The sequence below is a fragment of the Haematobia irritans genome, chromosome 3, assembly GCF_050003625.1.
Source record: "Haematobia irritans isolate KBUSLIRL chromosome 3, ASM5000362v1, whole genome shotgun sequence".
In the NCBI taxonomy this organism is placed as follows: Eukaryota; Metazoa; Arthropoda; class Insecta; order Diptera; family Muscidae; genus Haematobia; species Haematobia irritans.
In genome coordinates, this window is record NC_134399.1 from 148,870,945 (window position 1) to 148,885,145 (window position 14,201).

The 14,201-nt window shown below is 33.8% G+C and overlaps 1 protein-coding gene across 1 annotated transcript in view; it reads left to right on the forward strand.

Moving 5' to 3' along the window:
• LOC142230123 (GTPase-activating Rap/Ran-GAP domain-like protein 3) overlaps positions 1–14,201 on the forward strand; it is a 333,099-nt gene that overhangs the window by 212,519 nt on the left and 106,379 nt on the right. Inside the window, exon 4 of the mRNA XM_075300757.1 lies at positions 11,052–11,133. Coding sequence (XP_075156872.1) covers positions 11,052–11,133 — 82 coding nt within the window. The remainder of the gene's footprint in view (positions 1–11,051; positions 11,134–14,201) is intronic.

Genomic DNA, 14,201 nt, shown 5'->3' on the forward strand with positions numbered 1-14,201 from the left:
TGGAAGGTTTGACATCCAATATTTTAAAAAATTCGCAATTTTTCAGATTGGACTTAGCATTTTTTTAGACAAAATTTAAATGATTTGTACCATTTTATGAATTCTTACTCTGTTTTTAACCTATTTGAAACAAAAACAGTTGAAATTACCCATTAAAAGTATGAAAAAACCAAAAAAAATTTAATTAAAAGAACTTTCTGGGTACTTAAAATAAAGAACATCATTAGGAGTGCATCTTCTGGAAATGTTTATAAAGTTGTGCCTTTAGAAGAACTTCCAAACTTTTTTGCTGAAACTTTTTACAATTTTTTGTATCGGGAAACCACGCTTAATTCAATTTAAAACAAGTAAGGAAAGTCTAAAGTCGGGCGGGGCCGACTATATTATACCCTGCACCACTTTGTACATCTAAATTTTTGATACCATATCACATCCGTCAAATGTGTTGGGGGCTATTTATAAAGGTTTGTCCCAAATACATACATTTAAATATCACTCGATTTGGACAGAATTTGATAGACTTTTACAAAATCTATAGACTCAAAATTTAAGTTGGCTAATGCACTAGGGTGGAACACAATTTTAGTAAAAAATATGGGAAACATTTAAATCTGAAGCAATTTTAAGGAAACTTCGCAAAAGTGTTTTTATGATTATCGCTCGATATATATGTATTTGATGATAAGGAAAATTACAGTCCTTTTTACAAGTTTTCGACTAAGCAGAGGCTATTTTAAAAGGGAAAATGTTGGTATTTTGGACCATTTTTATCGAAATCCGAAAACCATGGGAGCTATATCTAAATCTGAACCAATTTCAACCAAATTGGGCGCGCATAGCTTCAATGCTAATTCTACTCCCTGTGCAAAATTTCAACTAAATCGGAGTAAAAAATTGGCCTCTGTGTTATTATCAGTGTAAATCGGGCGAAAGCTATATATGGGAGCTATATATAAATCTGAACCGATTTCAATCAAATTTGGCACGCATAGCTACAATGCTAAATCTACTCCCTATGTAAAATTTCAACCAAATTGGGCCAAAACTCTGGCTATTAGAACCATATTAGTCCATATCGGGCGAAAGATATATATGGGAGCTATATCTAACTCTGAACCGATTTCAATCAAATTTTGCACACTTAACTGCACTACTAATTGTACTCCTAGGGCAAAATTTTAAACAAATTGGGCCAAAACTCTGGCTTCTGGGACCATATTAGTCCATATCGGGCGAAAGATATATATGGGAGCTATATCTAAATCTGAATCGATTTCAACCAAATTTGGCACGCATAGCTACACTACTAATTGTACTCCATGTGGAAAATTTCAACCAAATTGGGCAAAAACTCTGGCTTTTATGACCATATTAGTCCATATCGGATATATATGGGAGCTATATCGAAATCTGAACCGATTTCAATCAAATTTTGCGCACTTGACTATACTACTAATTTTACTCCTAGTGCAAAATTTCAACCAAAAATCTGGCTTCTGGGGCCATATAAGTCCATATCGGGCGAAATATATATATGGGAGCTATATCTAATTCTGAACCGATTTCAATTATTGCGCACTTGACTATACGACTAAGTATTATGTTTGTACAAAATTTCAAACAAATCGGTATAAAACTCTGGCTGCTGGGTCCATATTAGTGCATATCGGGCGAAAGATATATATGGGAGCTATATCTAAATTTGAACAGATTTTTTCCAAAATCAATAGGGTTCTATTTTGACCCAAATTAGGAACATGTGCCAAATTTGAAGGCGATTGGACTTAAATTGCGACCTAGACTTTGATCACAAATATGTGTTCACAGACAGACGGACGGACGGATGGACGGACGGACGAACGGACAGACGGACATGGTTATATCGACTCAGGGACCCACCATGAGCATTATTGCCAAAGACAGCATGTGTCTATCTCGTCTCATTCTGGGTGTTACAAACATATGCACTAACTTATAATACCCTGTTCCACATTGTGGCGCAGGGTATAAAAAGTTGAAATTACCCATCAAAAGTATGAAAAAACCGAAAAACTCGGCATAAGTAGTTGTTATTGATGTAGGTCGGATGGATTGCAAATGGGCCATAATGGGCCACTTTTACGTATAGCCCTCATATAAACCGACCCCAGATTTGGCTGGCGGAGCCTCGTTTCATCCGGTCCGGTTGACATTTGTTTCGGTCCATAATTATGATATATATAGCCCCCATATAAACCGATCCCAAGATTTGACCTCCGGAGCCTCTTGGAGGAGTAAAATTTATCCGATCCTGTTGAAATTTGGTACGTGGTGTTAGTACATGGTCTCTAACAATCATGCAAACATTGGTTCATATAGGTCCATAATTATATATAGCCCCCATATAAACCGATCCCAATATTTGACCTCTGGAGACTCTTCGAGGAGTAAAATTCATCCGATCTGGTTGAAATTTGGTATGTGGTGTTAGTATATGATATCTAACAATCATGCAAAAAATTGGTTCATATCGGTCCCTAATTATATATAGCCCCATATAAACCGATCCACAGACTGGACCTCCGGAGCCTCTTCGAGGAGTAAAATTCATCCGATCCGGTTGAAATTTGATACAAGGTGTTAGTACATGGTGGTATTTAACAATCATGCCTAAATGGGTCCATATCTATAATCATATATAGCTCCCATATAAACAGATCCCCCAGATTTGGTTTTGGAGCCTCTTGGAAGAGCAAATTTCACCCGATTCAGTCGAAATTTAGTACATTGTGCTAGTATATGGTCGCTAACAAACTTGCCAAACTAAGTCCATATCGGTCTGTAGTTATATATATAGCCCTCAGATAAGCCGATCCCCAATCACACAAAAAGTGGACAATATCGGTTCATAATTGTATATAGCCCCCATATAAAGCGACCCACATATTTGAATTCCGGCTTTTTAATTACCGCACAAAAATCCATATCGGTTCGTAATTATTTGTAGACGTACCTATATATACCTTTTTGTCTAATATATACCACGTATGGACTAACTTACAATTTAGAAGACGATGTTAGGAAGTTTCAAAATACCTTGCCATCGGTAAGTATAACCACAATCCAAGTAATTCGATTGTGGATTACAGCCTTTAGTAGAAGTTTATACGCAATCCATAAGATTTGGACTGGCCGAACTGTCGGTCGTATATACGAAATGTTGATTTTTGAAATTTTAAAGAAGATGATACTTTTAGTAATATTACAATCTCTAGACTCGTTTGCTTTTCCCTGAATTAAATACAAGAAATAAATTCAATATTTCTTTAATATTTTCAGAACAAACTTTTCACAAATTAAAAAAAAAATTATCATGATGAACTAGCAAAAAAATATTTTCATAACTATCTTTAACGATATTCTAAAAATAAACAAAATCAATTGTGTCATATTTTCAACTATGGCCCAACTACGCTTTAAAAGTGTCAAAAAATTAAAAAAAAATCTTAAACAATGGTCATATTTTGAGATGACAGGAAAATGTAGCCAAATAACCACCATCAAAAGCCGCTTAAGAATAACAACCACCACCATGCAAACCACTCTCACTCAGAATTTCCATTTATGATGCTCTTATTATTCGACCATAATTCAATGTCCACTTGCTTCGAGTAGACATTTGTATTAAAATGTTAATGTTGACACGCGCAAAATAGGGCATGGGCAAAGGGGGTAGGCCATATAGCACATAGAGTGTTGAATTATTTTCAAGAGGACCTTTGTTTCGTAGATTATTTACAGCTTTGCATAATACTCAACTGCCTTCTGTATTTATGCCACTGGCAGAAAAACTCATTTTATTTATGAAGAAAAAAATTTTTATTTCATCACTGGATTTTATAAATCAATTATTGATGTTAATTTTCAACTTTTGATGACATTTTTTGTATGTTTGAAAGATTGCACAAACAAGTAAAGAAAATGTTGACTTTGTGGCTTTGAAGAATGTTGAAAGAAAATATCTTAAGATGATGAAAGCATATAAATTAATAATACTTAAATAAATCTCTTTTGGTATGAATTTGTATATTTTGATATGGGTGAAGTGAGTTATTGCAACACACACCACTAAGATATAAGCGTTATATAAACAATTGGTAAAACAAATGTCTACGAGCAATATTTATATTTCCGGGACGCCTTCCTCTAAGGTTTGGGTTGGCTTAAAACTGTTCATACAATTGAGGCGTCTTTCTGTAGAAGATATTTTAACTATGAGTGAAACACTAGTACTAGTACTCAATCTTCGTGAAAATTCCCAAAAATTAAAATCTAATTGAGTTAATGAATCGTAGTAATCAGGGCTGTGGGGTAGAGTCAATTTTGATCGACTCCGGCTCCGACTCCAGCATTTCTCATTAGCCTTGACTCCGACTCCGGAGTCTATTCCAGGTGGTGTACCTAAATCTCATTTTAACAGTATTCCAATTGTAATTTAACGGCGTAGTGTTCCAAAAATAGACCGATATAAGAATTCTATTTTGCCATGTGTGTTTATATGTCCAATTTTTAATTTTTGATACGACTCGACGACAAATCTCAGCATTTTAGGGATGTGAAGAACTCTACATTTTAATTTCAAGCCAATAAATTAAAATACGACATAATACTATATAGAGACCGCATAAAAATATGAGTAGATAACAACAATCTCCAGAATATGAATTTATAAAAACACAAATTTAAAAAAAAAAAATAATTAGGCTTCCAGAAGTTTATGAAGTAAAATCCTGGCATTGGTCTATATAGGCATTTTATAAAAAAAGTAAATCTATATAAAAAAATAAAAATACACAAAAACAAAAATGTCGGGCTAATCAGATAGAAAGTTTAGATGTTAAACAAGTAAGTAAAGTCTAAAGTCGGGCGGGGCCGACTATATTATACCCTTCACCACTATGTAGACAAACATTTGTGTTACCATCTCAACTACTTAAAATTTGCTGGGAGCTATATAAAAGTTTGCATTTCCAGATACAAATACTTTTAATGGAAACAATTTTTTGTACTTCTACAAAAACTCTAGAATTAAAATTTAAATCGGCTAACGCCCTGGGATGAAACACAATGTTAGTAAAAACAAGTAAGGAAAGTCTAAAGTCGGGCGGGGCCGACTATATTATACCCTGCACCACTTTGTAGATCAAAATTTTCGATACCATATCACATCCGTCGAATGTGTTGGGTGCTATATATATATAAGTTTATCTCAAATACACACATTTAAATATCACTCGATTTGGACAGAATTTGATAGACTTTTACAAAATCTATAGACTCAAAATTTAAGTTGGCTAATGCACTAGGGTGGAACACAATTTTAGTAAAAAATAGGGGAAACATTTAAATCTGAAGCAATTTTAAGGAAAGTTCGCAAAAGTTTATTTATGTTTTATCGCTCTATATATACGTATTAGAAGTTTAGGAAAATTGGAGTCATTTTTACAACTTTTCACCTAATCAGTGGCAATTTAACAAGGAAAATGTTGGTATTTTGACCATTTTCAGAAATCAGAAAAACATATATATGGGAGCTATATCTAAATCTGAGCCGATTTCAATCAAATTTGGCACACATGACTATGCTACCAATTGTACTCCTTGTGCAAAATTTCAAGCTAATCGGGATAAAACTCTGGCTTCTGGGTCTATATAAGTGCATATCGGGCGAAAGATATATATGGGAGCTATATCTAAATCTGAATCGATTTCAACCAAATTTGGCACGCATAATAATAATGCTAAATCTCCTCACTGTGCAAAATTTCAACCAAATTGGGCCAAAACTCTGGCTTGTAGGACCATATTAGTCCATATCGGGCGAATGATATATATGGGAGCTATATCTAAATCTGAATCGACTTCAATCAAATTTTGCACACTTGACTATACGACTAAGTGTTATGTTTGTAAAAAATTTCAAGCAAATCGGTATAAAACTCTGGCTGCTGGGTCCATATTAGTGCATATCGGGCGAAAGATATATATGGGAGCTATATCTAAATCTGAAACGATTTCTTCCAAAATCAATAGGGTTCTATTCTGACCCAAACATGTGCCAAATTTGAAGGCGATTGGACTTAAATTGCGACCTAGACATTGATCAAAAAAATGTGTTCACAAACAGACGCTTGTGCAAAATTTGAAGTAAGTCAGGGCAAAACTCTGGCTTTTGAGACCATATAATTACAAATAGGGCGAAATATATATATATATGTGAACTATATCTAAATCTGAACCGATTTTAACAAAATTTGACACACTTGTGCAACATTTGAAGCAAATCACGGCAAAACTCTGGCTTTTGTGGCCATATAAGTTCAAATCGGACGAAAGTTATATATGGGAGCTATATCTAAATTTGAACCGATTTCAATCAAATTTACCAAGCATTGGTAGAATGCCAATGCTACCCTCTGTGCAAAATTTTACGAAGATCGGTAGTAAACTTTGGCCTCTGCGGTCATATGAGTCTAAATCGGACGAAAGATATATATGGGAGCTATATCTAAATCTGAACCGATTTGGCTGATATTTTGCAAGATTTTCGAGATTCATAAAATATTTGGATGTACGGTATTTCAAGAAAATCGGTTGATAAACAAGCTAACTATGACCACATCGGGGATAAATATATATGGCAGCTATATCTAAATCTGAACCGATTTTTTCCAAAACCAATAGCGATTGTCTCTGTCCCAAGAAACGGCCCTATGCCAAATTTGGGGACGATCGGACTTAAATTGCGAGCTGTACTTTGTGCACAAAATTACATATACAGACAGACGGACAGACAGACAGACAGACGGACAGACGGACAGACAGACGGACAGACGGACATCGCTAAATCGACTCAGAATTTAATTCTAAGCCGATCGGTATACTAAAAGATGGATCTATGACCACTATTTCTTGGCGTTACATACAAATGCACAAACTTATTATACCCTGTACCACAGTATTGGTGAAGGGTATAAAAACGTAATGTGTCGGATATATAAAACAAACATAAACTGCTATAAATTAGGGCGGGCGGAATTTTAAATAACCAGTACCATACAACAGATGACAGGAATAGCTTGACAGTTACGAATATTGTTTCTATAGAAGTAAACTGGTGAAACATCAATTTATAAATGGTCTATCAGTCATTGACATTATAAAGGGTGATATGGTCAAAATTTGGTCAAGGGAAAACGCTACACGCGTATCGGTGAAATCGTTTATTTAATCGTTTTAATCGTTTATTAAAATTCAGGAAAAATATTCAGTTAGGCTTTCGCTTTTCCAAATCCGAATTGCCGGGCCTCACGCTTGACACCTGCCATCAGATTTTGTACAGCCACCTTGTCCATCTTCTTCGCCGCTAAAAGCCAGTTTGCCTTGAACTGCTGCTCGTCCTTAGCAGTTTTTTGGTCTTCTTTAGGTTCCGCTTGAAAATAGCCCAGTATTTCTCAATTGGGCGGAGCTATGGCGTGTTGGGAGGGTTCTTGTCCTTGGGAACCACCTGCACGTTGTTGGCGGCGTACCACTCCATGGCCTTTTTTACCGTAATGGCAAGATGCCAAATCCGGCCAAAACAGTACGGAACAACCGTGTTTCTTCAGGAAAGGCAGCAGACGTTTATTCAAACACTCTTTCACGTAAATTTCTTGGTTGACAGTCCCGGAAGCTATGAAAATGCTGCTTTTCAAGCCACAGGTACAGATGGCTTGCCAAACCAGATATTTCTTTGCGAACTTTGACAGTTTTATGTGCTTGAGAATATCTGCTACCTTTCCCCTTCCTTTTGCCGTATAAAACTTCTGTGCCGGAAGCTGCTTGTAGTCGGCTTTGACGTAGGTTTCATCGTCCATTACCACGCAGTCAAACTTCGTCAGCATCGTCGTGTACAGCCTCCGGGATCGCGCTTTGGCCGTCGTATTTTGTTTATCATCGCGATTTGGAGTCACTACCTTCTTGTAAGTCGATAGTCCGGCTCGTTTTTTGGCTCGATGCATGGTTGTAGACGATAAACCCAGCTTATTTGCGGCATCTCGGAGAGAGAGGTTAGGGTTTCGCTTGAAACTACCGGCAACTCTCTTTGTCGTCTCGGCGGCTTCCGGATTTCGATTTCCCCCCGATCCAGACATCCTGGCTGTCGACAAACGTTCCCCAAACACTTTAATTACATTTGTAACGGTTGATTTGGCAACTTTTAGCGATTTTGCCAGCTTTGCGTGCGAGTATCTCGGATTTTCGCGATGCGCGAGCAAAATTTTGATACGCTGCGCTTCTTGCTTGGACGGCATTTTGACAACTGAAGAGTGAATTCCAAAATCAAAATAGAAGCAACATTCTACACACACACACCTTCAAAATGAGGGGTGTTCAGGTTTTTTAAATGCAAAATTGAAAGAAATACGTCAAGTTTATATTGACCAAATTTTGACCGTATCACCCTTTAGGCCATTAATTTAATGTAAAGAACTCCGAGTGGCTTTGATGAAATAAACTTTCTCCCAAAAGACCGCCTCAGATGGTACGTTGGCAGAGGTTTTATTTAAAATTACAGTTTCCAAGGACACTGGGTGTATATGGAGATTTCTGAAGTAATTATCTCCATATACAAATTCTGGGTCACGGGAAATTTCCGCATTTATTTATGGATATCAAAAAACTCCAAATTTCTGACAAACCTTATGAAAATTTTAGTCTGGGAAACATTTCTTAAAACAAAACGGAGATGGGTTTATATGTAGGTGCTATATCACAAAATTGTCCGGTTTGACCCATCTTCGAACTCGACACGTTAAGTTCTACTGCTATATTGAATTAAAATTGTACTTTTATCAATAGCATATATAGGGTTAAAAATCGATAGTTTAATATGTTAAAAATGGACTATACAATTGATCAATTCAGCCCATATTCTAGTAAAACCTACTTTTTATAACACCGTGAAATTTCACCCAATAGATTTATTTTATACACTTTGAAAGGCCTGAAATACAGTACTTCGTTTTTCGTTGTTCGATTAAAAAACCCAATCGGTTCTAATTTGTCGAAATATTTCTTTAGTTACAAAGATATGAAGTGTTTTTCAACTTTTGTTTCGCCGGAGTCGGAGTCGAGCAAAATTTTTACGACTCCGGCTCCGACTCCAACTCCAGCAAAATCTTCAGACTCCGACTCCAAAATTCCGACTCCGACTCCTCAGCCCTGCTAGTGATCACGTTATGTATTTTTAGGATGTGCAGTTTAAACCGAGTTAATGTTTTCACTATTTGTAATCTTTATTAAAAGGGAAATGTATAGTTAGGCGCACAAAATTTGGACCGTTGATGACTGGAAATAAGTCATGAAAAAAGGAGACTGCCTTGATATTTTACAATAAAATAGGCCTATGTTTGTGAAGGTTAACGTCTACCTTGAGGAGCAACTTGTTTTTCAACAAGACGGCAAGGTAATCCAACATACTTACAAAATAGTAAAGAAGTGGTTATCGGAGCAAGTGGCCGAAGTAGGAGTATTTTCAGTTTGAAAATGCAAAATGTCCCTAGGGACCTTCTCACTCACCGGAGGGATAAGGACAACCAAATGCCCTCCCTACAAATTTCCAAAAAAAAAATGGAAAACTTTCGATTAAAAAAAAACGGACACGGAAAGGGTGCTCTTCTCCAACCCAAAAATCACATACCCCTTATTCGTTTTATAACCTCTCCCTCTTTTCCTACAAATTCCAAATAAACGAAGTTTTGATGTCCACTATTCCAGATATCGAAAAATTATGTACACTGAATTAATTTTACCATCACTTACTCGCACGTTTTCTGTAAATTCCAAGTCAATCGGTTCTTTTAAACAAGTTACGTTCCCATACCCGATCAAAATCGAAAAATAAAGTAAAGAATTTTTGTTTAGAAACCACACTCAACCTTCCCTGAAATGTTCAATATAATCAGGGAGCACTTCTTCATGTTGCAAAATATCGGGCAAGGTCCCTCTCCCATCGAAATATCAAAAAATCATGTACCTCATACTAATTTTCATAACCTACCCCCACCTCCTTTGTACATTTCAAATAATCGGGGAATATTATTTTTTTCTTACTTAAAAAATACTTAAAAACTCGAGCAGCAGAGAGGTTGCAACTTATACCGAAAAAATAACTAGCGGATATTTGTCTGGATGTCACTCCTAACCTTCCCCGAAAATATCAAGTCGTACAAAGAGGAGGTAACCCTCTCCGATCAAATACCGAAAAATAAAATAAGGGATCTTTGGCTACATGTCACCACCTACCTTCCCAATTTTCAAAAAGTCGGTCAAGGGGGGGGGGGGGGTGTGGGGTCTGAGACAAGTATTTCGATGCGTTACACACGCACTGATAAAGCTTGTATACCACCTATCCTATTCTGAAGGATATAAAAACGGACTACGAACTTTTGTAACATAAGTTCGTAGTCCAATATTATCAAAGCCAATATTATCAAATGAAGGTTTTTGATATGACTGCATTAAACCCATACCAAGGAGTTTAGATATAATGATCAAATAATTTAACCCAAACACTATACACAGAAAAAAGTAATCCGTTTTAATGGTAAAAAAAACTAAGTACGTCGTGTGAAAATTAAACTTAATTTTAGTTTAACAACGGAGTTTTTTCTGTGTGGCAATTAAATCCACCCTCTATCTCTCTCTTTCAATAAAGTATTGTATTTATATAGCATAATATAATTTTTGAGAGTGTATTCTTGTCTTTGGTAATTGATTTTGGCCTAATGTGTTTTAAAGTATGTTGACGTTTGATTGATTACACATCAGTAAATAAAGAAATCTGTTTAGAGACAACAAATCAAGAGCTTACTGGCAATTGATTACCACTCCAACCATAAAATGGTTTTACTTTTATGTCAGCATTCATGCTGAGATTTGTATTTATTTCAATTTCTATTACAGGATTTTGTCATGCACGCTTTCTTATTTTTTTCTAATATTTTTGTCTTTTCTTATTTCCTCTTCTATAGGTATTTGGTTCCCCCAGTACACCAATATTGGAAAATCCTGAACATCAGACACGTTGGTATTTCAAATACTTTTTGGGAAAATGTAAGTTCAACATGCGACGTTACGTCAGAAATGTTCTAAACATATAAATACATACACGTATACACAAACGAAAATGATTATCTGACTCGAATCGAAATTTTAGAACTACGATTTTTATCTTTTCTTAATAAAATTGTTTCTTTAAAGTCAAATAAATCTTTGTTTATGATAACCATCGTCACGTTGCCCACAACGAACTTTATTTGGCATTAAAGATACATATTTTAACAACAAAAGAAAAAATAAACAATTGTTTTCATGTAGATAAGTACAATAGAATATATTAGTTACCCAATAAAACAAATAATTTTTGTTTAAAAATAACAGTCCATTTCGTTTATATCAAGCACTGTTCTGTTTTGGCTTTAAGTCTGTAATAAGATACATTTTAAAGTTACATCGTAAAAATTTAATATTGTAGTATATAATGCGGAACATATTTTCGAAATATTGGTAACATTTTTGGAATATATGTAAATTACATTATTTCCGTTTCCAAAAGTTGTATTTTTAAGAAAGTGGTCAAATAAAGGTATGTTTCTGTTAAGTAAAGTTTCTTTAAATTGGCTTGTGGACGCCCAAAACTCTCGAGCTCTATAAATACACCTGCTTGACTGTTGAGTTGCTTGTGCGTTAATGGTATGTTGATGACAATAATAGCTACGCAGTGAATAGCGGTTTGGCTTACAAACTGTATGGTCTGCGGTCACGATTGCCACTCATGCTAAAAATAATCTACCAATATTTTACCAAAAATCTATCAAATAAAAAAAGTCCTTTTTTAAAATTTTGTGGTTAGTATGACAAAATGTTTTATTATTTTATTTTACTCACAATGGACTTTGTAGTATTTAACACGCGAATTAACACTTTTCAAAATATTGAATGTATTTTGCTTCTATTGAAATATTTATCAAAATTTTATTTCTATAAAAAAATTTTACAACATTTTATTTTTTTTTAGAAAATTTGGTCAAATTTTTATTTCTATAAAAAGTTTTATCAATATTTTATTTCTTTAGAAAATTTTGTCAAAATTTTATTTCTATTGAAATTAAATTATCTATAAAATTTAAATTTTGACAAAATTTTATTTCTATAAAAACTTTTGTCAATATTTTATTTCTTTGGAAAGTTTTGTAAAAATTTTATTTCTTCGGAAAATTTTGTCGAAATTTTATTTCTTTAGAAAATTTTGTCAAAATTTTATTTCTATACAAAATTTTGTCAAAATTTTACTTTTATAGAATTTTTTGTCAAAATTTTATTTTCATAGAAATTTTTGTCGAAATTTTATTTCAATAGAGAAATTTGTCTAAATTTTGTTTCCTGCGAAGATTTTGTGAAAACTTTAGTTCCTTAGAAAAACTTGTCAAAATTTTAGTTCTTTAGAAAATTTTGTCAAAATTATTTCTACAAAAAAATTGCCGAAATTATATTTGTAAAGAAATGTTATGAAAATTTTATTAATATAGAATATTTCGTCGAAAATTTATTTCTATAGAAAATTTTGTCGAAATTGTAATTCTATAGAAATTAAATTTTGTCAACATTTTATTTTTATTTTTGTCCAAATTTTATTTTTATAGAGCATTTTGTGGAAATTTTATTTCTATAGAAAATTTTGTGTAAATTTTTGTTCTTAACGGAAATATCTGTAGTATCTCTTAGTTGGAGAGGAATATTTTGAAAAATCTACCAAAACATCAAGAATTCTACCAATCTACCAAACAGTAGAAAATACACCAGTTTTGGTAGAATTCTACCATCTGTGGCAACCGTGTCCGCAAGGCGAAAATTTAAACAAATTTTAGATTAAATACTTTCTTCTATATCGTTTGTATTATAGAAAAAGATGCTAAGAACTAAATAGACACACGGACGAAAAATACTGTTTTTCATATGTTTGGGTGTAAAAATTATAAGTTTGGAATTCAAATTTTTTAACACAATATTTTTTAGTGCAAGCATATAATGTTCATAAACTAGCATAACATGTTTGTGACATATATGTTAATATGCTAGAACATATTATGTTTGGGATATCAAATGTTTGTAAATATAGTATGCTTAGATGCAATCATATATTACTTTGGAAATAGCCTATAAACATATATGTGTTTAGAAAGAGAGACCTAGAGAGTATGCTGCAAGTAAAACAATGGAAGTAACCAATTGGCGCCTTAAAAATATATCCACACAAAGAAAATTTCATTAAAATTTTTTACTACCAATGTATACCCTAAGGTGAAACATAATATGTTTGAACAATACAAACAATATTTTGTTTGCACCAATCCTGAAAATATATATGCTTGAAGCAAAATGTGTTTGGGGTATATGTTTTTTTTTTTTTTGAGGGTGCACAAACCATTTGGGGAATTTTTAAATTTCTTCTTTTAATTTCCAATTTCCAAAAATGTATAAAAATTTCTCTTTCATTTGTTGTTATTTGACTTAATTACTACAAAGTGAAATATTTCAACAAACAAATCCATTGGATATCAACTTGGCTTAAGAATGAAAAACATCCTAAATGAAGGATATCATCCATTGTGTTTACTGAAAATTATTTAGGATTATTTAAACAGGTTTTCATAAGCTTTAGAAAATTTCAAAAATAGTTGTTTAGGATTTATTTGAATCAATGGAAGTCATTATCAGAATTAGAAGCTACAGTCATTAAAATATGGGATGGTGGTTTACGTGATGTATTTAAATTCTTGGACGATGTATTGAGATTGACCTAGAACTTTCCTTATTTGTTTTATTATTTCTCTTGGAACATCCGACTAATTGTGATGAAGTTGACTCTAGATATCATCGCTCTTTTTTGGTGCTCTTTGATGATATTTTATTTTATTTTTTTTTTGTGTGCACCGTCCCCATACCACAAGGCTTCCCCCTCCATATTTAACGGTTTGCTTAACGTGGTGTTTTCGGAGACTTCCAGGCCATTACCAGTAATGTTCAAAGGTCGTTACCAGTAATGTTCTTTTGCATCTGATGGAAAACGGGTACTATGCTCGGTTTTCAAAAATCACTTTACTTTCGCGATTACACAGAAA